This window comes from Medicago sativa, chromosome 2, assembly GCF_051527215.1.
Source record: "Medicago sativa cultivar Bolivia chromosome 2, Bolivia_mono, whole genome shotgun sequence".
Taxonomy (NCBI): Eukaryota; Viridiplantae; Streptophyta; class Magnoliopsida; order Fabales; family Fabaceae; genus Medicago; species Medicago sativa.
In genome coordinates this window covers 31,349,428-31,372,722 of record NC_140750.1, presented here as the reverse complement: position 1 = coordinate 31,372,722, position 23,295 = coordinate 31,349,428, and the positions used below count along the sequence as shown (strand labels likewise).

The following is a 23,295-nucleotide window of genomic DNA, read 5'->3' as shown; positions in this document are numbered from 1 at the left end:
TTGTTGACAAAAACAAATATAACAATCAAATAGGTACACACTTGGCAAGAAGAAGAAGAAGAAGGTGGTTTTAGACGGTCTTTTTCACTCTCAATTATATCATTTAACAAATTTGCATATTAAAATGTTATATTGTTGGTGCCATTTAAAAATATAAGAATTTACACTACTAGAATTTAGGTTTTTTATAGCACCATTTTAATAGCGTTTTCTACATAACGCTATTCAAAAGGAAACACACAGATGTATTATAGCGCTTCTAGGTGGGGAGTTATATTAGGGTGCTCATAATTTGGTTTAGATAGCGCTTTTTGGAATACGTTACTATTTTCCATCCCTTAGATAGCGTTTTTGCATAAATGCTATTGTTTGTGTGATCCTAAGTTAGCGCTTTCACAAAAGCGCTATTCTAGGACTTTATCAAATTTAGAAAAAAAAAAAATATTACCAAGAAATTTTCCATTTCCATGCACAAAAATTCTTCACTACCCAAAACTCTTTCAGTCACAAAAACACTCAAGGGTCCAAAGGTAAAAGAGTAATTTCTTTCCAGCTCCAAGGTGAATTGTGGGGGCCTTTCTAATCTCTCAAGTTCAACGAGATCCAAGCTTCGGACATGGCAAAGAAGAGTTCGAGGTGAATAACTTCAAGGATTGCATAGGAGTTTGAGTTTCAAAGACTTAGAGAATCTCCAATTTTAAGTAGGATTTACCAACATAACAAAAGAGTATTAGAACAATTGTCTATGATTTCAGGATATTTGTAATGTTTTCTATATTTGACTTTGTGATTCTATTCTTCCAGAAACATAGCAATTCTAGGGTGTTTTTGATGTAATTCACGAAGAAATCATGCAAACTGTCAAAGCAAGAACATCTGAAGATTAGTGAAGACTTTGGAAAGATCAAGAATGAAGACTTAAGAGGCCTTAAAAGACTTTACAGAGGGAGAAATTTTGTTCCTAGGTCCCAAGACATCTTATGTGGAAGCAAACACCCAAAAAGATGGAAAAACGGAGATTTAGGGCACAGAACACACTCACATGCGCCTAGAGCATGCTTCATGCACCTAGAGCATGAAGTGTGCACCTCGAACATGCCTGGAAACGGGCTAAAACTGCTTTTTGCTACCTTTTAGTGGGAAAAGCCTGGTTTTTGTGCCCAACTTCAGGTGAAAACTCTCCCTATAAATACCGCATTCCTCATTCAGAAATTCTCATTAAGAACGAAGCGGTTCAAGAGGAAGGCAAGCACTGGGAGCTTCCAGGGAGGAGTTTCTCTCTCCTCACTCCAAGTTTCTCTAGGGTATCTTTTGTAATTTATCGTTAGTTACCATGGGTAACTAAATCTTTTAGGTTATGGTTATAAGATGAACCTCTATTTTATTTGTTGGATATTTATTTAATTAAAAGTCGTTTATTTAGTTATTTTTGTTTATCGCTATTTAGTTTTACTGTAGTTCGTAAGATTTGTCTCGTCTCGAGCAAAACCCTGATTTTGGCACTTAGGTAGTGACATGGCCTAATATTGATACCGAAAGATACCGAAAGCAAGTGGACCTTGATAGTAAGTACTTTGGAGGTGACATAACTAATATTGAGTAAAATCTGCTGAATTTAACATGTAACTAGTTATTAATTAAGAAAACAAGTAACTTCACGACTTAAATCAGCCCAGTAACTCCATTCTCCTCGCACCTCGGCAAGGTCAACGCTGATAGGGTTGCCTGTGAGAGAGGGAGTTTTAACGGAATGGATTAAAATAGGAGAGGAAATTAGTGAAAACTCTGGGGAGAACAGGTTCATGTAGTTGAGCTAGATTGATGTCGTTCCACTTATAACAATTGCAACTGCCGTCGGAGGAAGAGTAGACACCTCCACATTTGTAACAAAAACGACAACCACACCTGCAATTTAAGAATACAAGTTGAGTTAATAACAAGGTGATGGAATAACAAACTAGAATGAAGGGCTGAAGATCAAATTTGTTTTTAAAATGACAAATCTTTGTTGTTAATTACAATCTTTGTTTTCCACATTTATATAAAAGGTTGTCGTTGCAATTAATATATCTATTCTGTGTGTTAGTATTACCAAATTGTCCTTTATTTGTATATGTATTAAATTAGACTTTTCATATTTCAAGTTAAGTTATCAGTATTGATTAAAAGTATGTTTAGGAAAAATAAATGTATCTAGTAATTTGAAAATGAGTTTATATTTAAGGACAAACAAAAACCACTGAGAGTTTGTCAAACAAAAAACCTAAAAACATTACCCCTAAGAGCTTAAAGCTTGTTACAAATTAACCTCAAAAATAAACCAAATCAACTTATAAAATAAACAACTGAAGACGCAACCAACCAAAGTGAGTAACCATCATAAGGGAAGATTAGCCAAAGAGAGAAATCATATTAAACTAGATCGAAATCAAAATAAAAAGCCGATAGTGATAGAAGCAACTAAAAAAGGGAGAATCACCCAAAGAGAGGAACCAAATCACAAACAAGGAGAGCTTAAAGAAGAACCAATCAAAGAGATGACTCATCATACCAACAAAGAGAGAAGCAACCGAAAATTCAAATTTGTGTTCAATGAGAACTCTTCACAAACAAATTATGGTCAATATCTTAGACTCACCAAATTATTTAAAAGAAACTCCATAAACATGATTCTTCACAAACAAATTATAAACAATATATTGACTCACCAAATTATTCAAAAGAAACACAATAATGTAGTGCTTCACAAACAAATTGTGAACACACTTTAGCAGCATCAAAAGCAATGAAACCAAATATCATGCTCGTGAAAGAAATCAAGAGCCAAATCCACGAGAAGAATAGATTATTATCAACCTTGAAGCAACGAGAAATCAAAAACCTAAACTAAAGAGAAATCCACAAAAAGTCAAAAGCCATAATTTAGCAACACTCAAGAAACAAAACAAAACATCACTTTTGAAACAACTCGGATTATGGGTTTCATAAAAAATCAACGGGAATGAACCAAGAGAACCAAACCACCGATCTATATAACCAACCATCAAATAGCAACACAAATATATTCCTAAGCTTTTGAGAACTCAACAGCAGAATCGAAGAGAAGTTCAAGGAGTATTGAACAATGCTCCTGATGTCATTGTTAGCAATACAAGGTTTTCATAAGATTACAATGACATAACATAACATGGCTAATCAAAATAGGTTAGAATAGTCTATATAATAAAACCTAAACGTAATAAACTAACATAGAAATATAAAGGGCCGAATAGTATAAGCCGAATAACTTACTACATTCAACCTAAATATAGGACTTTTTTGACCAAATCATGAAAATTAAGAAAGAGTTAGTTTATGTTTTCAACATAGTATTTATTGTTGATTGAAGGAAAAAAAATGTTATTTTTTTGGGTAAATAATTACATGAAGGAAAATATAAGACATCCAACTGGGTTGACATCTCTTATAGACTTTAATCCACCGTCAAATGATCATAAATATTATTAAAAAAAGGGAAGAAATACAACAGAAAATTTTGGGGGACATAAAACCTAACCCAATAAATTCACACAAAAGTGTAGGTCAACCCAAATGGGAGATACACGAATTTAAAACAACACACGTGGATCCAACCTCTACCTAAATCTTAACATGAGAGGTCTACACTACGGTGAATGGACCGATCGTAACGAGAAATAGTTCCAAGTACCAGCGACTCAATCCAACAACAACAAGCTCTAAACGACTTTTTCGAGCCCACGAGTCCAATATCAAACAAATAGAATGATGATGATTTCAAATCAGTCTGAAATCAATCACAAAAATCGATATGCATATTAAAGCGACACCTGTTCAGAGGAGGCAATCCTTAACCTTGACACATTCTCAATAGGTCTGGACAATGATCATAGAGTCAAAACATCGAAACACCCACCAATAATCCATTACGCACCTTCAAAGATCAAAACGACGTAACATGATGGAAACTAACCAGCAACAACATATAGTCGTGCACCTCAAAAGATGAAACTACAACCATATGACCACTGGAGGCAGAAACCACCATCGTCAAAACCCACAATATGGCATAAAAGCCATGCGTTTCAAACATAACCACAACAATACATCCCGAGGCATAACCATAAAATCACACAGTTTAACCGAACCTGCAACAACTATCCAACAACCCACAATGGTGGGTGCAACAAAATAGGTAAGATCCAGGTCACGGCGACGCGATGCCGTCGACTAAAAGACCCCATCAGGGGGGAAGAGGGTGGTGCAGCCATAAAGGCAAACGTACCACCACCATCAGATCTACATTTTTTTACATAAAATTTTGTGATTTAGGGATGTGGAAAAAAAGGGTAATGTTATCCATGCTGAATTTCTACTAATCAAAAACATTCATTTGTCTTCCACTATTTATGTCATATCTATAAAAATAGATGGTTAAAGACTAATGAATGATTTTGATTGATGTCAACTCAAAGTGGACATCTTATGCACCGCTGTTTGCTTTATGAGTGGAAGGTGGAACCTCTCCTTTGCTGGCCAGTAGGGGATATTGTGTTAGGCAAAGATGGATTTGATATGTGGCCTTGGGAATTATGGTGGGGCCCGGTCCTCTGAGCTCCAACTTGTTGGTGGTTAGCACTTGACTCTGCTTCCTTCTAGGTTGCAGTCGTCTTGTAGTTTTTATGGTGGTGTCTTTAGGTGTGGGTGGGGGTTGCTTTTATCCGCTCAAGCTTGAATTGTGCTCCCACTATGCTTATTTTTTTTCTTTGGTGTCTAGCATGTTGGCTTTTTCAGTTTTTTCGCTTCAGATAGCTGACGTTTCTACATTTTTGGGTGATTTGCCTTGTTGAGTGTTATATAATTTTGGGATAAGTATGTGATTCGTCCCTGCAAATAGGGGTCGCTTAAAATTTTGTCCCTGCAATCGCTAATCCTTTTTTTTTGCCCCTGCAAAGTTTAATCAGTTAAAAATTCGTCCTTTGACCCAGTTAATCACTGCCACGTCAGCAATTTACCAAAAATGGCATGGGAATTGACGAAAATAAAACTGAAATTTTTCGGAGAAAAAATTGTAAAAAAAAATTCGGGAAAAATCTGGAAAATTTTTTTTTGAAGGAAAAAAATAAGCGAGGGGTATTTTCGTCAATTCCCATGCCATTTTTGGTAAATTGCTGATGTGGCAGTGATTAACTGGGTCAAAGGACGAATTTTTAACTGATTAAACTTTGCAGGGACAAAAAAAAAGGATTAGCGATTGCAGGGACGAAATTTTAAGCGACCCCTATTTGCAGGGACGAATCACATACTTAACCCTATAATTTTTGCCATTAAAAAAAGATGGGCAACTAAGAATTTGTCGTAAAATAGATATGGATATGTTGTCAAAGAAGTAATTAATATAGTTGAAAATACGAAGATGTCTTATAAAGACGGACAAAAACACTTCTTCGAAAAGTCTTGTAATTAGAGAAGTATTACTCTCTCCGGTCCTAAATATAAGCAAATTTCACTTTTTAGGTTCATTCAATTAATGATGTATGTGGTTCATATTATGGACCACATACATCATTAATTGAATGAATGTAAAAAGTCAAATTTGCTTATATTTAGGACCGGAGGGAGTATATTATAGTGATATCATAATGTTTAGTTGCATAGACTTGTAAGTCCAAGATTGCATTCTCTTTTATTTCAGGATTAGCCTTGTCTAAGGTGAAAGTTACCCTTGAAAAAGTAAAAGTGCACCCTTATACTAACCTAATTTCAAGTTTCCAACAACTACGAGTTTTTAAGTATTTGATGATCTCTGAAGTTGAAAATTGTCATTCATTTTAGTCCCTCTTTAAACTTCAGTCAACATGATAGTAGTAAGGTGGTTAAAGAGGAAACAAAAAAAATGTCACCACTACTGGATTTAAAAATATAAAATGTCATCACTAATGGATCAAATTGAACTCTTCTCTTCCATTAAAAATAGTTCAACCAAGGCCACTTTTCATGACAAATGAGTAAATTAAGTAACAGTATATTCAACTTGGGAACAAATTTATCATTTAGTAGATTTTGAAGACTAGGTTGTTTACTTACAATTTCAAAACAAAAATTATAATTCTTTTTCTCTATTTTATTATACAAAGTTCATATATTTCTGTAATGTCATATATATTCAAAAAAAGAAATCACAAAGAGAGAGATTATATAGAAATGCAACCTGCAGTGCATGTAGTCGCAGCCCATAGATCTAGCAACATAAATTCTGCATTTGGGACATCTCATCCACTTCTTAGTTTTAGCAAGGCGCATCAACATGACATCCTCTTTCTTCCTCTCGTCCGCATTCAGCTTCTTGAACTCGTTGCATTCGATTCCTTCATGCCACGGAACCTTACATTGTGCACAAAACATCCTATTACAATTAGGACATTCTGAATTTCTAACAGCTTCCGTTCCATCGTCGATCAAAAGTGCAGAACAGTCTGGAAACGGACAATAGAATTTATTCGAAACATCGAACATAGCCTCACACAGCGCCTTACCCCACCGTTCAAAAACCTTGGCCGGAAGAATAGAACGGCAAAAATCTGCCTCCAACGAACCTTTGCACCCTGGAAAAGGACACTGAATTTTGACGATGTTTTCTTCAAGCTTGGAACCGATGTACATGGCCACGCAATCAGAGCAATACACGTGAGAGCATCCACTGATGTAGAAAGCATCCTTCATTGTTTTAGTGTCAGTACAGATTTCACAAACGAACGGGGTGTTATTTGAGTTTGAAGACTCTCCTTTTTCAATGTTGTTTCTTTTACGTTTTGCGGAAGGGATAGTTTTGGGAATGAAATTGATGATCTTAACGTCTTCGTCTTCGTCATCGGAAAGGTAGATGATGGAGGAGATGGGTCGCTTGCTGGATAAGCGAAAAGTTTCAAGGTCGATTATCTCTGACTTCGAATGGGAATCGCCACTTCTTCCATTTCCTTTTTTCGGAGTTTCATGACCCATTGGAATTCTCGCTGTTTTGGTCAACCTCACTCTCACTGTCTAGATAAGTTAGCGGAACCGTTTTTGGGAAAAAGGGTTAGAGAAACCCTAATGAAATTAATAGAGATTAAAATTGCATTTAATGTACATTAATTAAAAATCTTTATAAAAAAAATTGCATTGATCATTTTAGGAATAGAAAGAAATTATAGATTCAATATTTTCTCAAAAAAAAAAAAAAATATTGATTCAAGGTGGATTCTAGGGTGAGTGTCCAATTAAGTCCCTCACCAGTGGACCATGAAAAAAACACCATTAGATGAAATAGATGGTTCAGATTTATTCAAATTAAAATGGGAACATGTATATACAACTAGATGATGGCTTTCATCTAGATGTTTCCCTCACTTCATTTGGCATCGCAATTGTGATAAGAATCTGTGGCGGAAAGGAAGAAGGCTTGTGTCGAAAAGATCTTTCTTGCATATCAATTCTATTTTTCCTTCTCGTTGGCCACTCAAACTTGGTGAGTTTACCTTCTCCTTATCTTCATATAAGGTTTTGAATTTGGTTTTCTAATGTGAGGGAGAGATTGAGCACTAAATTGGGTTTCCGTTTATTCATTTCTAGTTTTAATTTCCGACCTTGTTGGTTTTTGGTTCCATGTGGTTTCTTATTTTAGATTCCTTTTGTGTTCATTTTTGCCTTTGTTTCTGATGTGGGCGGGGCTTTACTCATTTTTCTATTGTGAGTGGAAAATGTGGCTTTCTCTTGTATACTAATATGACAATATAGTATTATATGTGCATATGAGTTTTTTTGTTGCTGTAACAAATACTAGTTTTAAACTTTTTAAACTTTTATCATGATGCTTTTGTTGTAAATTGACGGATTTAGCTCTCATGATTTTATTGACGTACCATTACCTTAGTTTTTTTTTTTTTTTTTAAAATTTGCCGTAATCTCGTACCGGGTACCGTACCCGTGTAGCCATAAATCACAATGCACTTTATTAAACTCTACTTTAAATTGTTTCTTCATATACACTCATCTTAGATAGTGACAATTTCGCCTAGATCGAGATAAATTACAAATAGGTTCAAGTGCTATAAATAACCTTCTGTTGGGAATGGATCCTCTCCAGTGACTGGAGGGTCCAGTGAAATCCCAACAATTAATAATAATTACACTTGAGCAATTAAATGTTATAATTAAGAGAGATAGTATATTTAATGGTTTTGATCTTTGATTGGAGAAAACTGTAGATAATTTCACAGGAGGGAATCTTCTCCCCCTTCTGTTAGGCCAAATGGAGAGGAGGAAAAATGCCAAATGCATATACATTGATGCTACATGTTTCAAAATTTTGTTGCATGAATATCACAAATTCATTACATTTATTTTTTCTAAATTTTGTTTACATACATACTCCCTCCGGTCCTTATTATAAGAAGAAAAACAAAAAAAAATTCAAAACCAATACACTCATTAATTATTGTAACTTTTCGAATATTTTTACAAATATACCCTCATAAAAAATTGTGAAGCATTAAATACACCCATTAATATTAAAAAGACAAACCTTAAATAAGGGGTAGAAATTTTTTTTAAGCAATAATTACACCTTAAAAGTTCTGACATTTTTTTATAAATAGGACCAACCATTTTTTTTGAAAATTTTCTTATATATAGGACCAGAGGGAGTACATTATTTAAATTCAAACTCTTGCACCAGTGTAATCATTGTCTTGAGTTCCATTTACTCACCCCATCATTTTACTCGCACAAGAAGATGAGTACTATTGAACATTCTATGCTTAATTTTTGTAGCAAGAATTTCTCAAATATTTACGCCCTTACTTTAAAATTAGATTTGTTATTAAGTGCTTACAAAATGTTTTTTTTTTTTTTTTAGATTTATTATTGAATGCTTTCTATGCTTACAAATTCTATCACCTAAACAAAACATTTTCATTTCTGAATATATTTCTATATGAGTTTATTTTTCATATACGTAACCAGCCTATCTAATCAGGTCATAGTCTTATCATTAGCACATATCATTCCTACTTAAACATTTTATTAATCCCTAATTTCGTCACTCGTGTTAATGTACAACATTTATAAGTAAGCACCTACACTGGAAGATTATTCGGCAGTCCAATGTGTAGTTTAATAATCAAGTTTTACAGGTGTTTCAAGGCTTATGCAACTACGTAACCGGTTACTAGGCACAAGAAAACCATCTTCCAGCTACGGTTCCAACACAAAAGTATACATTAACAAACGAGAAATTCTTAGGTGAACACTCACCTAACACGTTATTCTTACATTCAATCAATTAAAACCCTACACCTCAATAATTAAAAAATGAATTAAAATCAGTTAAGGGTGGTGGTGTTGACCAGTTAAAGAAAGTGGGGAGAGGAGAGAGAGAAAATGTCAGCAATAACAAGAAAAAAATCTGATTTCAAATTTTTTTTATAATTATTTTAATGAGGTGTTGGGTTTTAATTGGTTGGATGTAAGAATGTCGTGTTAGGTGAGAGTTCACCTAAGAATTTCTCTTAACAAAATTGGGGAAACTAAAACATGCGTCAAATTAGAGAACTCTTAAAAAATAAACATAACACTTAAAGGGTTGTTAACTCAGATATGGGAGATTAATTAGAATAAAAATAAGCTTAAAGTTCCATTTAGTGTGTGATGTCTAGGATCCTTTTCTAGCATCACAAAAAGTTAATTTTTAGTCAGTCATTGTGCTAATCTCTAAAAATTAGGTTACTTGTCTGGCTTAAGCACTTTTCTTATGTGACCGGCCATGTGCCTTTCCTTTGTTTTAATTTGAGTTTTTTGTGCTTTAAAAATTCATACATAATTTGTCCTGAGTCGAAAAATTCTAATTTTGTTTTTTGTAAAGTCATGTTTTAACGTCCTAAACATGTCTGCAAATAATCATGAAAAAAATCAACATCTAATAGCTTTTTTGGACTTCGCGTATATTGAAAGGTAAAAAATAATAAAAATATCAATTTATAGGGGTTAGAATATGTGTTTTTTATTTAAAAGAGTCATTTTTCAAACTTTGTGTATATTACATGATCAATTTCAACAATTAACCCCAAAAAAATAAGACTAAGTCAAAGCAGCTAAAGTAAAAGTTGAGGGATGAGGGGGCCAATCGATCTACTGCTTTAGTTCTCATCCGCTCCAGTTTTCCTTTTTGTTTTGCCGATGTGTGACATGTGGCTAGATAAAATTAAACGGTTCAGATTTAAAAAAGAAAAATCAACACAACGTTCTCTTCTTCATCTCAATGGTCGATTCTTCTTTCTCCTTTTCTTCTGCATCGAAACCAACCCAGGTGCTCTCCATCGCCGAAATTTGGATCTCTGAAACTTCTTGAAACAAAATGAAGGTGAATCTCCCAAATTCAAGAGAAGATAGTAACCTCTACATCACTGCTGCATCTTGTAGTTGCCAGTTTCAGAATGATGAAACATAATCACTGTTTCGAGTTATTTTTGATTGGTAGTGTCATCCATGGAGAGGTGTGAAGAATCATACGGTGAACCCGAAGAAGAGAGAGAACCATGTGAGGAATTGGAAAGGGAGTGATTAAGACGGTGTAGCAGAGAAGAAGGAGGAGGAGCGTAAACGTGTTTTGAGAGGAGAAAAATGAGCCGAGTCGAACCGAACTCGCTGAGCTCGGCTCGACTCGATAAGAATTGGTTCAGCTTGAAACTCGACTCGAGTTTGATATGAATCTTTTTTTTAGCTCGACGTCGGCTCGTTTAAAGTTCATGAACAACTTAGTTCGGCTCGTTAGGTTTAACTTGTTTGCTCGAATCATGTAATTTAAGTCATTTTTTTCTTAATAAAAGTCCAAATTTTTAGATCTTTCATATTTTAATTTTAAGTGTCAATATATTCAAATATTTTTACGTAGAAACTATTGCAAAACAGATGAGAAATTAACAAAATTACAAAACAGAGAGCTTCAGAGTTTGCATGAGAGTAACATCCAAAATAAACCCTCACATAAGTTCTACCCTACACCACTCAACAGTCAATATAGGAACAACACAAAAGAAAACTAAAAACACGCAGTATAAATCATAATAAAAATAAATTGGATTTGAATGTTTGAAAGGGAGATGAGAATTAGAGAGATGAATGAGATTTGTTCAAGAATCACTAAAGCAAGAGGTGAGGAGTTGAATGTTTATTAGTTGGGTTGCTTGTTTATGTTGCTTGCCTTTTTGCTATTACGGCATTTAAAGAAAAAAATACGAAAAGTTTATCTTTTTGTTGGAAAGGAGAGTAATGGTTAAGCCTAGGTTTAAGAAACAAGGTACAGTAGAAACTCTTTAATTTAATACTCGGTAAATTAATAAACTCTCTAAAATAATAAATTTGTCCGGTCCCGACTTGGGCCAATGTAAAAAATTGAAAAACTCGATAAAATAATAAGATAATAATTTTTCGGGAGATCCTTTTATAATTTTCGGTCCCAAGAAAATCATAAATTAATAATTCATAGAAACTGAAAAAAAATATATTAAGAATACATTGAACACATTTGTTCCTCTTGTTTACATTTACTATACTTTAAAAGTCATTATTGATTTCCAATGCATATGAACGCAGTAGTTACTAATTTACATTGAGTCCTAAGGTTCGCTGCAACGTAATTCTAAGAGGCATAGACTAATTTGCCTTTTTGTTTGGTATGTACAGTATAATTACTTAAAAACTCTTTAAATTAATAATTATTAATTTATCGATAAATTAATAACTCTCTAAATTAATAAATTTCTCCGGTCCTGATATTATTAATTTATAGAGTTTTAACTGTAGTATAAAGTTAAAATTTTTAATTAAAGAAAGAGAAATGTTAACCGGTGCCTCCGGGGCACTAGTTAAGAACTATAAAAGGTAACTTATCATGAAAACATGTGTAATCAATGCATCGGAAATCAAAATATTTGACTTTTTTATAAAATAATTTCTTCTTTTGGAATCCTTAAAGAGTGTCCCAGGGGCACTCGTTAACAAGACCCATAAAGAAAACGAGAAGTCAAGTTGTAGAATTTCAAGGCATATAATTTCTAGGCAGTGAGTATACTGGGAAGTAACATTTTTTTAAAAGAAAAAGGATAAATTTTAAGGTATATAACTTTTAAATAAATAATATAATTTTATTATATTTTATAATAAAGTTAACTCATGACCTAATGAGTCGAACTATATGTAGTTCAAGTTCAGCTCATGTAATAAACGAACTTAATTTCTAACTTAAGTTCGGCTCATTTGGTTCACGAACTAAGCTCAATGAATTAATTACAAAGTCGAGTTTCAAACTATATTCGAGTTGTCTCGGTTCATTGCCAGCCCTATCTGAACCGTTAAATTTTATATTGCCACATGTCAGATATCAGTTAACCAAAAAGGAAAACTAGAGTGGATGGGAACGGGAGAAGATCCAAACTCCAGCCTAATTGTGCTACCCTTTTATCACAAAACATGGAGATAGTGAGGAAGTGCTACTATTTGTGCAGCACATGATGTTTTAATTTAATTCTTTTTTGGAACCGCCAAACAACAGTATATATACAAGATTGCATTCTTGAAAAAAAATAATATTGCTGCTCTTCCTTCTGTATTCATTCACTTGCAAGAGAGATATGGCTATCAACGGTAGTGGTATGGGAAAACTTCGAGTCAAATATCAAAAAGCCGATGAGGAGGATAAATTTTAACTTCGAGTCTCTCTTATTTTTTTCAACACATATATTATAAACTATTGTGTTAATGTTTACAAATTTAATCACAGCTTTTAGGTGAAGTTTTGGCTACTGTTCAAGCTTTAAGATTTAAGTTCTACAAGTGATAAGGCAATGAACATTTTAAAGGTATGCGCCCAACTCACAATATTTAAGTTCATTAAGGTCATCATCCTCATAAGTTATCTTATTAATGCCAACAATACATGGCTGGTAGACTCATGCATCTTAGTTGGATGGGTTATAGAACATGGTAAGCGTCATGTTAAGCAAAATTGTCATGATAGAGACCACGTTGCAGAAGCCAACAAAAACCAACGGATTCAATTTGAGTCAGGGATCTCTTCCAACATCCAGAAGAAGCAAAACTACGGTTTCCGAACAAAATATTGTTGCTAAGTCTCCATTTAGTCGTTCCAAATCTTCGTCAGAACACAATGTCGACAATGTTATCCTGTTACCCTCAGAAACTGATGACATGGTAAAGAAGAAAGAATAAAAAACTGTTACTAACATTCAGTCCACTTACTTAAAGGGAAACACATGCAAGGAACCAACCATTTATAAAAATCAATTTATAATGAGATGTTAAAATGATTATTTTTGTAGTAACGATTTCTAAACTTGTCATAGATGAAAACAAGTTATCTTTAACAATGTCAAGAAGATTGTCCTTCTCAACCTTACCCACAGGGAGACATTTAAAGTCTCCTAATTTAGATATTAAGGAGGCTAACATAATGTCTAAGGTAAACATATATCACTATAAATTATATTTTTATATATTTTTATTTTCTCACACCGCATATGTAATCAATTTCTAATTAAGAGTTTGTTGAGCCCAACTTTGTAACGACACCAGAAATGAAACTCCAACCCATGGAAGAACATGTTTCATGTTATGTTTTTCATGCTAAGAATGGTATCAGTTGTTGATTTTGAAGTATTAATCATTTTCGAATTCCATGTTGACAAAGGCTAACATCAAATATATCTTTAAAAGTGTTTAGTGATGCATGTAGTGAGGAATTGTTCAAGGTTGAAACCCTCATAGGCTCACGAAAGGAATTTCAGATTTCGTGACCTGGAAGAATAGTTGACACTGAGATAATTTCACTTACTAGGCCACAACTTTTAAAATAATTGTTTGCAGTCAAGTGATAATATTATTAGATGATTGTAGATACTTCAGATGATGTCCTCTAAGGTGGCATGGATTGAAAGGAAGGTTGATGTAACAACTATATGGTCACTTCCCCTCTCATTTGTGATATCATCTGATGTCATTTGTACCAACTACATGCATCAATAAACAATTTTAAGGATATATCTAATGTCATTCTTTGTCAACATGGAATTCGAAAATGATTACTGCTTCAAACTAAATAACTAAGATCATATTTGGCATGAAAAACATGACATGAAACATGTTCTTACATGGGTTGGAGTTTCATTTCTGGTGTCGTTGCGAAGTTAGTCTCAACTAACTGTTAATTAGAAATCAATTACATATGCGGTGTGAGAAAAAAAAATATATAAAAATATAATTGTGATATATGCCTACCTTAGACATTATGTTAGCCTCCTTAATATCTAAATTAGGAGCCTTCAATTGCCTCCTTGTGGGTAAGGTTGAGAAGGACAACCTTCTTGACATTGTTGAAGATAACTTGTTTTTTTATCTATGACAAGTTTAAAAAACATTTCTACAAATTAAAATAATCTTTTAAACATACTCATTATAAATTGATTTTTAGAAATGGTTGGTACCTTGCTTGTGTTTCCCCTCAAGTGAGTGGCCTGAATGTTAGTAATAGTATTTTTATACTTTCTTCTTTTCTATGTCATCATCGTCTGATGGTAACAGGATAACATTGTCGACATTTTGTTCTGACGAAGATTTGAACAACTATAAATGGAGACTTAGCAACAAATTTTTGTTCAGAAACCGTAATTTTGCTTCCTTTGGATGTTGGAGGAGACCTCTGACTCAAATTGGGTATGCTTGTTTCTGTTGGCTTCTCCAACGCGGTCTCTAACATGACAATTTTGCTTGACAATGACGCTTACCATTTCTACAACCCATCTAACTGAGATGCATGAGCCTGCCAGCCATGAATTGTTGGCATTACTAATATAACTTATAAGGATAATGACCCTAAAGAACTTAAATATAGTGAGTTTGGCATACATGTAAAATGTTCATGACCTTATCTATTGGAGAACTTGAAGCTTGAACAGTAGCCAAAACTTCACCTAAAGGCTGTGACCAAATAAAATTGACCTTATCTGAACCCACCTCCATCCTCTCTTCCTGCCTGATCAGCATGTATTCTAACCGGTGTGTTAACCTGCCAGAGAGAGTATCATTCATGCAAACACTTAAAATTGTATTTAACAGGCTTGAAATACAAATCATTGAAATATCAACTATAAAAATGAAAATAGTGAATGTTTCACTAGTGGCAACCCCACCCCGTGAAAACTTTGGAGAGAGTTTGTTTCAATTGTTGAACCAGATAAATTACTTAGTTTCCATTATGAAAAGTTTAACCAGTGAGAGCCTCACCTGTGAAAACATTGGAGGGAATATCTTCATGTTGTTGAGTCGGATATATGTTTCTGTTTCTCTGCTTATAACAAATGCATATGTTGCAGCCTTTGAGTTTAGTGTAGGCACCTGCAATTTGAGAATACAATTTAAATATACATCTGCATTAATATTTCACTTCTAAAGAGAAGAAAATGAATTTTACAAAAAAGCAAATTAAAAAAAAAAAAAAGAGCAGGAATAAAGGCTAAACCTAGTCCTGTTTCTATAGTACACTAAATCTCTACATGTGGAAAAAAAAAAAAAGGTAAGGATGCAATGAGTTACTAATAGTACATTTTGAGGGTCGTTCTTGTTAAATATACGACTCGCTCTTATTGGAAAAATGTAAAGACACAAAATAACATAGACAAACCAAAGTTACATGTACGAAGATACAATCTACAAGTTATAGTAAAAGGTATAACAACATAATATGTTGTAGTTGCATAGATGGATATTTACAGAATGGTTCTAATAAAACTAGATGACAATATATTAGAGAAAACTAGAATAGCCTAAAGTTGCTACATATTTCTTGCTCTTTTTTGCTGCTCTTTAGATTGAAAATTACCCTAATTATTGTGTAATATTATATGTTCACGAAATCACAAAGCAAGAGAAGATTAAATAGAAAGGCAACCTGCATGTTATGAAGTTACTGCCCAGAGATTTGGCAACATAGAATTTGCATTTAGGACATCTTCTCCATTTCTTATTCTTAGCAGCCGGGCGAATCAACATACCATCTTCTTTCTCCCTCTTATCCGCGTTTAGCTTCTCTAACTCGCTGCATTCAATCCCTTCATGCCATGGAACTTTAAATATCGTGCACATAACATCCTATTACAATTAGGACATTTTGAATTCGTAACAGTGTCGGTTCCATCATTGATCAAAAGAGCGGAACATTCTGGAAAAGGACAATAGAATTTATCAGAAACATTGATCAAAGCCTTGCACAATTCCTTACCCCACAAAAACCTCGGCTGAAAAAATCGAACAGCAAAACTTTGCTTCTAATGAGCCTCTGCACTTGGAAATATGTATTTCGCCACGCAATCAGAGGAAAATGTGTGAGAGCTGCCACAGATGTTGAAAGCGTCCTTCGTTATTTTAGTATCCGTGCAAATTTTGAACACTCAACTTTTTCGATTTTGTTTCTTGTAGGGTTTCGGGAAGGGATAGTTTAGGGAATGAAATTGATGATTCTAATGTCGTCGTCTTCGTAGTCATCGGAAAGGTGGTTGATGGCAGAGAAGCAGAAGAATTTGAGGTCGTTTACCTCTGGCGTCAAATGGGGGAGCGCGCTGCTTCTTCTATAAAAGTTGTTTTGGAGAAACTCGCATTATCACTAGGTCAAATAGTTAGCGGAACCGAATATAGTTCCAATAATTTTGCATATTGAACACGTAATAGTTCCATCCGGCTAGGTATTGCAGATATATGACGGCTGAGTTTTTGAATATATTTTTTTCCGAGTAAACCACTAAATTGGGCACTGTCTTTGTACCAAATTCTCAATTTGGTCTCTAACTCTGTTAATAACTCAAAATAAGTCTTTGTCTCTGTCAAATATTTCTCAGTTAGGTCCCTCCGTTAGTTTCCTTCAATACCGAATCAGCCGGGCCTGGGTCCTCCAACACTGAATCAGCCGGACATGCGTCCTCCAACTCCAAATCAGCCTTGATTGTAGCTAAAAATGACGATTTTATTCTATTTTTATAAACATTTGACAAAGACAGGGACCATTTTGAGTTATTAATAGAGTCATTGACCAAATTGAGAAGTTGGTACAAAGAAAAGGACTAATTTGGTGGTTTACTTTTTTTTTTCTCTATGTAAACTAGTAAAAGACATGTAATATTGTCAAATGAATTTCAGGTCGTTTTTGAAAAAAAAAAATTGAAATTGAAATATATATTAAACCAAGGGCCTGTTTGGATTAACTTATTTTAGAGCTTAATTATGCAAATAAATATGTTTTTATGTATTATTTATAAGCTCGTTAATGTAGTTTATGAAATAACAACTTATGAATGTACAATTTTCGTTAATGAAAACTTATGCATGAAGATAAAAACTTATTTATTTGCATAAGCTCTTTTTTATAAGCTCAATCCAAACGAGGCCTAAACCAACAAGCTCTTCGAGCACAAGATGTATTGACAATTTTAAACTAATAATATTGTGGCATAATAATATTTCGAAAACTCGTGACTATTTTTAAAATATTAACATTAATTTAGTGTTTTTATTATATTATTGTAGATAATATATTTGGAAAATATGTTTTTTTTAGATTAATAATGATTTAGTTGTAGATTGGATACGACACATACAATTGTTATTGATGCATTCGAAGAATTGATCAAGAAGGGGAAAATCAAATGCTTCGCCAAACACGACTTACCACAAAGATAATAAGAACAAATACATTGTGTTGAAATCTAACCGATCAATTTTTCCAAATTTTTTTATGGAAGCCTTATTGACCTTTGGGCCTTGTCACGTCTCTTGACAATTTGGTTGACCTGTGTTGTTACTCTTTTTTGAGTTTCCTTTTTATATCACAAAAGGTTAAAATATAAAAATTATTTCTTACACTTAATTATTTTTATGTGACCTCCTTACTAAGCATTAAGGGACACACAACACTTCAATGTATTTAGGAGACGTTTTTGAAAGTATGCTAAGCATTATTTAATGTAAAGAAAGCATCAAATTTATATATTATTAAGCGTTTGAATCCTTTTCTATTTGTTATATTCAAAGTCGAGAATATATCAAACTTATGAAGTTATTTTATCTTTTGATCCACTTTATTTCTCTATTTCTTGTTATAAATGTTCACGGTAAACCATTTTTCATTCATTTAAAACTTTCTTCTTTACTTCTAACATAATCTCATATCCCCGTTTAGTAACATTTTTATGTTCTCTTTTTCTATTACAGCATTTTATGATTGTCATACTCATGATGACTGTAAAAACAAAATTAAGTGTGTGCTTCCTCGGATTGCGGAATGTCGCGATAATAGATGTAATTGTTTTCCTTTATATCTTCCAAAACCTCATTGGACTGCAAGAACATAGAGTTGGACTGCAAGAACATAGAGAGTGCACAAAAGTCTTACACAAAAGAATGATTTCTTGCACTAGAAAAAGATCAATTAAAAATTGTGTATGATAAAATATATCATGGTATGTGATTTAATAAGTGTGTTGACACCTAATAATTGGTTATTTTTCCTTTCCTATTTTTAAAGACCATGGAGTTATGGATTTGTACTCTTATATGATTTTAATGAAAATATATTAAATATTATTATTTAGATTGTCTTCATTCCTCTAATCTCACTATAACACCCTAAATCTTATCTAGATTTTACTAATTATAACTAAAAAATAGTCTCTGTTCACCAAAAAAAAAAAAAAAACTAAAAAATAGTCTCGCATTTACTTTAGATGATTGCAGGATAGAATGGAATTCTTAAGAAGTTTTAGTTGTTCTTTTGGTCCTCGTATTTTTCAAGCTCAAAAATAGTCCCATCTTGTAAAAGATTGAATATTTTTTTAAGGGTTTCTAAAGTTCTTTGTTCACAAATCTACTTCTGAATCGAAGTTAAATTCGGTTAATTTCATTGTTATCTGAGAATGTTTGAAAAATCGATTTATCAAGTTCAACCCTTCAATTGTATTAATAAATTTTGCATTTAATACATTAATATGTTTTTATTATTGCAGTTAAAAAACTAATTGAATAGTTCTATTTTTTATTATCTCAAATTTTTTGTTTTGCAGTTATGCTTTGCGAGAATTTCATCTATTACAAAGATACACATAATCTACTAATCAGTATAATAACGGGGGTATTCAGCAATGCGTAAAAGGTTATTAAATTTGAACGAGAGTTTCACACTTGAATTGCAATGAGACAATCAACTATTACTACTCAAGATAATCCACAAAACACTTAACTATTTCAAATGAAACCGAACTTTAAACAAGAAATCACTACCAGAAGAAATGTACAACTTCGATATTTGTGAGATGATTAAGAACTGGTTAATCCTAAATATGCAAGCTGAGTGAACTGATAATTAATTGATCTTAACAAGGATCAATAAAAACTAGGTTTTTGAAAAATACTCAATGTCATTGATATGGTAAATTAATAAGCAACATATATCAAAGTTACATAGCTGAAATTAAAAGGATAAGGGAAAGAAGAACACCAAGATTTATAGTGGTTATCCTATTCTCCGTCAACATATGTCCAACCAACTTGTAGTTTGCAGCATTGTCCTTTACACTTTGGGCAACATTTTCTTCACCCACTTCTTAAACAATGCCATCCATCATTTTGAAAACATTACCAACTATCTTTGAAATGGTAGAAGCATCAATTGATTTTAAAATAATGCTGGAAGAATTCTCTTGACAATAGTTTCACTTTATTTTAAGTGTTCTTTCAATGAGAGTACCATGTTCCCACCCCACGTCATATTTTTTACCATAAGTATTTTTTCGAGGTTTCCTACTGTTGAAGTTGATTTTGATGTTGTTTGTAGTTTGTTGTTAGTCCTACATTGCTAAAATTTCTGGGCTGTTGAGTGTATGAAAAATACTTGAGCACCCTCATTCTTTGAGCTAGCTTTTGGGATGAGATCCATACTCATTTAACTTGGCATCAAGAGAATGGTTCGATCCTCCTTGAGTTATTCGTTATTTCCGCTTTTGAGTTCCCAAAACAAAAATTTGGAAATATTGCGTGATCAATTTGGTTTAATTTTAGTGTTGGTTGGGTTTTCTTTTTGGATTTTTTGTTTGTTGTTTTGAAGAAATCGATTTGGCATTTGGTCATGGAAGAAATTGAGTTTTTGTTGGTTGTTCCCATTTGAAGAAGGTGATTTACACGGAAGGCAAGCATGTGAACACATGTTCACATGATTTGGTGGTTATGCATGGAAGTGATACGATGGTTAGTATTTGAAGATTGAAGAAGTGACTTTCCATGTGCATGAAACAGTAAATAAAATTGAGGATAAATGATTACATACACATGGTGTGGGTTTTGGGATGCGTGATGCATATTAGGAAAAAGATAATGTCATATTAGTTCCCAACATGATGGGTTCCACACTTCCACTGCAAGCAATGTTGTTTGGTTCCAGACTGGTTTTAGTTTGATTTTATTGGTTTTGTTTCAATTGGCTTGACTTGGTTATATTCTCGGTTGGTTCTTCTCTTTATTTGATATGGTGATTAATTCTTTAATTGCCTTACTCTCTTTGGTTTCTCCCTCTTTGTTTGATTGCACTTTTCCCTATTGATTCTTCTGATTGATTGCACTTCTCCCCCTTGTATTGACCGCACTTCTCCCTGTTGATTCTTCTGATTGATTACACCTTTTCCTATTGATTCTTCTGATTGATTTCTCTTCTCTCCCTTTCATTCTTATGATTTATTGCAATTTTCCCTCTTTTGATTCTTCTGGTTGATGGTTCTTGCAACTCCCACTATTTCGATAACTCACTTTGGTTGTTGCTCTTCATTGGTTATGCTATCAATTGATTTGATTTATTTTTTTTTGGTTAATTTGTAACAAGCTTAAAACTTTGTAGGCTTTAACTTCAGGGGTAGTGTTAGAATTTTATATTGTTTAGTATATTTATAGTATTTTGTTTTACAAATTTACAATGCTTCTTGTTGATGCACTATTGGGCATGTTAGTTTAAAGTCCATTAGGTTATATATATATATATATATATACAGAGAGAGAGAGAGAGAGAGAGAGAGAGAGAGAGAGAGAGAGAGAGAGAGAGAGAGAGAGAGAGAGAGAGAGAGAGAGAGAGAGAGAGAGAGAGAGAGAGAGAGAGAGAGAGAGAGAGAGAGAGAGAGAGAGAGGACTTTTAAAATGAGAGGGTGAGAGGAGCAAATAACAGCCTTTAGATCAAATTAATGGATCAGATTATATTAATTTTAAAGTGTGCTGCCATATCTCAATCATCTGTCTTGCCGCTGTATGACCTTTGGTTTCTCAGAGTTGTCTTCTCTTCCATTGAGTTTTGACAGAACCATCACAGATCCAACCCAACCCACATTATTTGAACCGATTTCTATACCCTTTCTGGAGATATGTCGCTGTCAAGGGCTATCAATATTCCTTCAAGGTTGTGTTGTGACCCATTACAAACTATACCTTTACATTTGGGGCAATTGTTTTAATTATATCCAACACACTGAAATTCACAATCACAACAAATGTATGATTCAATATGACCAAGCCACCCACAATTATAGTAGAATCAAAGTACGTGAACCATATAAAGAATCAATTTTTAAAATTTTATCTCCATTTTAGCATTTTATACATATAAAGCATTTTATACATATAATTTTATTTTTAATTATGTTTTTCTCATATGTATGAATTTATCCAGTGATGATAATAAAATGGGAGGGTGTTTGGATGACAAGATTGAGAGATGATGAGATATGGCAACACATTTTTAAATTAATTTAATCTGATCCATTAATTTGATCTAAGGGCTGTTATTTACTCCTCTCACCCTCTCATTTTAAAAGTCCTCTCTTTTGAAATGCCATATATATATATATATATATATATATATATATATATATATATATATATATATATATATATATATATATATATATATTAACCTTTGTAATGTTAATATATTGGTATTCTATGAAACGGTAGTCGTCTTTGTTAGTCTCTTTGTTATTATCTCCGATTATCAATATTGTTAACATGGTATCAGAGCTGGGTTAAAGAATGAAATGTCGGAATTGGACCCAACCCCATGCAAGGTTTAAGGTTGGGTGTTGAAGTTGATTTTGATGTTATTTTTAGTTTCTTGTTAGTCCCACATTTCTCAGGTTCTCGAGTTGTTGAGTGTATAAATTTGCTTGAGTACCCTCATTCTTTGAGCTAGATTTCGAGATGAGATCCAAGTCCATTTAACACATATGTCTCACAGCCCTCTCAACACTTGAGCTTGATCCTGGATGAGGAGGCATGCTTCCACCCATACTATCCATCTCAATACAAAACAAAGATCACCAACATAGACCACAAATACAATCAATATTAAGTAATAAAAACTTGAAAACACAAAAACGTGAAAGACACGAGCCATGTCTGGAAAGTGGAAACAGTGTCACCATTCACCATTTTGAACAAAATAATAGATTATTTGTTACTGGAAGAAATTATGAACGCAGGAAACCAAATCATGAACGAAGTAGAAACTTAGAATAGAAAGGAAATGGAAACAAAATATGGAAAACAAAGTAGATTCTTACTAAATGAAAACATGCTTAACGAATGAAGATGTTGATCACAAAAATTGAGCTTGATGAAGAAAGATAATGGCGAAATTGAAACAAAGATGCGATATGGATGCTGAAATCGGAGGAAACCCAATGATGGATTGAAGAAGAAATGGAATTAAAAGATGACGGATTGAAGAGGCAATCTAGTTAGGTTTGGTTCATTTTGAATAGAATCGTACGATGAAGAGAGAATCTGGTGGAAGAATGAAAAAAAAAACGATGGTTTTTATGTATTTATAGATCTAGGTCGAAGGTCCAAACCGGGTCAAAGGATTAACCGGATCAAAATTGACCCATATAAAAAAATGCCTATAATCCTTCAAAATATTATTATAACCTGCGATTTTGCACCGATTTCACAATTCCTACGATTTTACGATTTTGCATGTTTTTGGATTCGCAATGGATTTAGAACAATGAAGGTGAGTAAAATCACAAAATTGTAGGATTTTTTGATTTTTTTATTTCCGATTTTGTCAACAATGAGCCTTGCAGTTTAATATAATTCTTTATAGATATTCCAATTATGTCAAAAAGTGACTGTAGGGTAGAAACC

At 33.3% G+C, this 23,295-nt stretch overlaps 1 protein-coding gene, 3 long non-coding RNA genes and 2 pseudogenes across 5 annotated transcripts; 3 read left to right on the top strand and 3 right to left on the bottom strand.

Annotated features, from left to right (window-relative positions):
- Nucleotides 1–1,540: 1,540 nt before the first annotated feature.
- On the bottom strand, nucleotides 1,541–4,327 carry LOC146946234 (uncharacterized). The gene is made up of 2 exons (XR_015026674.1): nucleotides 3,640–4,327; nucleotides 1,541–1,905 (listed from the first exon to the last, which is right to left on the bottom strand). It is a non-coding gene; the product is annotated as an uncharacterized LOC146946234 (long non-coding RNA).
- Nucleotides 4,328–6,174: 1,847 nt separating this feature from the next.
- LOC146946233 (E3 ubiquitin-protein ligase RSL1-like) lies at nucleotides 6,175–7,020 on the bottom strand. Its single transcript, XM_085748175.1, has one exon. The coding sequence runs from the start codon at nucleotides 7,018–7,020 to the stop codon at nucleotides 6,175–6,177; it is 846 nt and encodes a 281-aa protein (XP_085604301.1).
- Nucleotides 7,021–12,686: 5,666 nt separating this feature from the next.
- Nucleotides 12,687–13,928, top strand: LOC146946232 (uncharacterized; annotated as a pseudogene).
- A 128-nt stretch (nucleotides 13,929–14,056) lies between these two features.
- On the bottom strand, nucleotides 14,057–16,723 carry LOC146946231 (E3 ubiquitin-protein ligase RSL1-like; annotated as a pseudogene). Its single transcript, XR_015026671.1, has 3 exons — nucleotides 16,019–16,723; nucleotides 15,355–15,465; nucleotides 14,057–15,136 (listed from the first exon to the last, which is right to left on the bottom strand). The product of XR_015026671.1 is annotated as an E3 ubiquitin-protein ligase RSL1-like (transcript).
- Nucleotides 16,724–17,769: 1,046 nt separating this feature from the next.
- On the top strand, nucleotides 17,770–18,709 carry LOC146946230 (uncharacterized). Its single transcript, XR_015026672.1, has 2 exons — nucleotides 17,770–18,230; nucleotides 18,331–18,709. It is a non-coding gene; the product is annotated as an uncharacterized LOC146946230 (long non-coding RNA).
- Nucleotides 18,710–18,788: 79 nt separating this feature from the next.
- LOC146946229 (uncharacterized) lies at nucleotides 18,789–20,682 on the top strand. Its single transcript, XR_015026673.1, has 2 exons — nucleotides 18,789–19,246; nucleotides 20,281–20,682. It is a non-coding gene; the product is annotated as an uncharacterized LOC146946229 (long non-coding RNA).
- The last annotated feature ends 2,613 nt before the right edge of the window (nucleotides 20,683–23,295 follow it).

Coding starts and splice junctions, on each gene's coding strand:
- LOC146946233 (XM_085748175.1), bottom strand. CDS start 7,020: ATGGGTCATGAAACTCCGAAAAAAGGAAATGGAAGAAGTGGCGATTCC.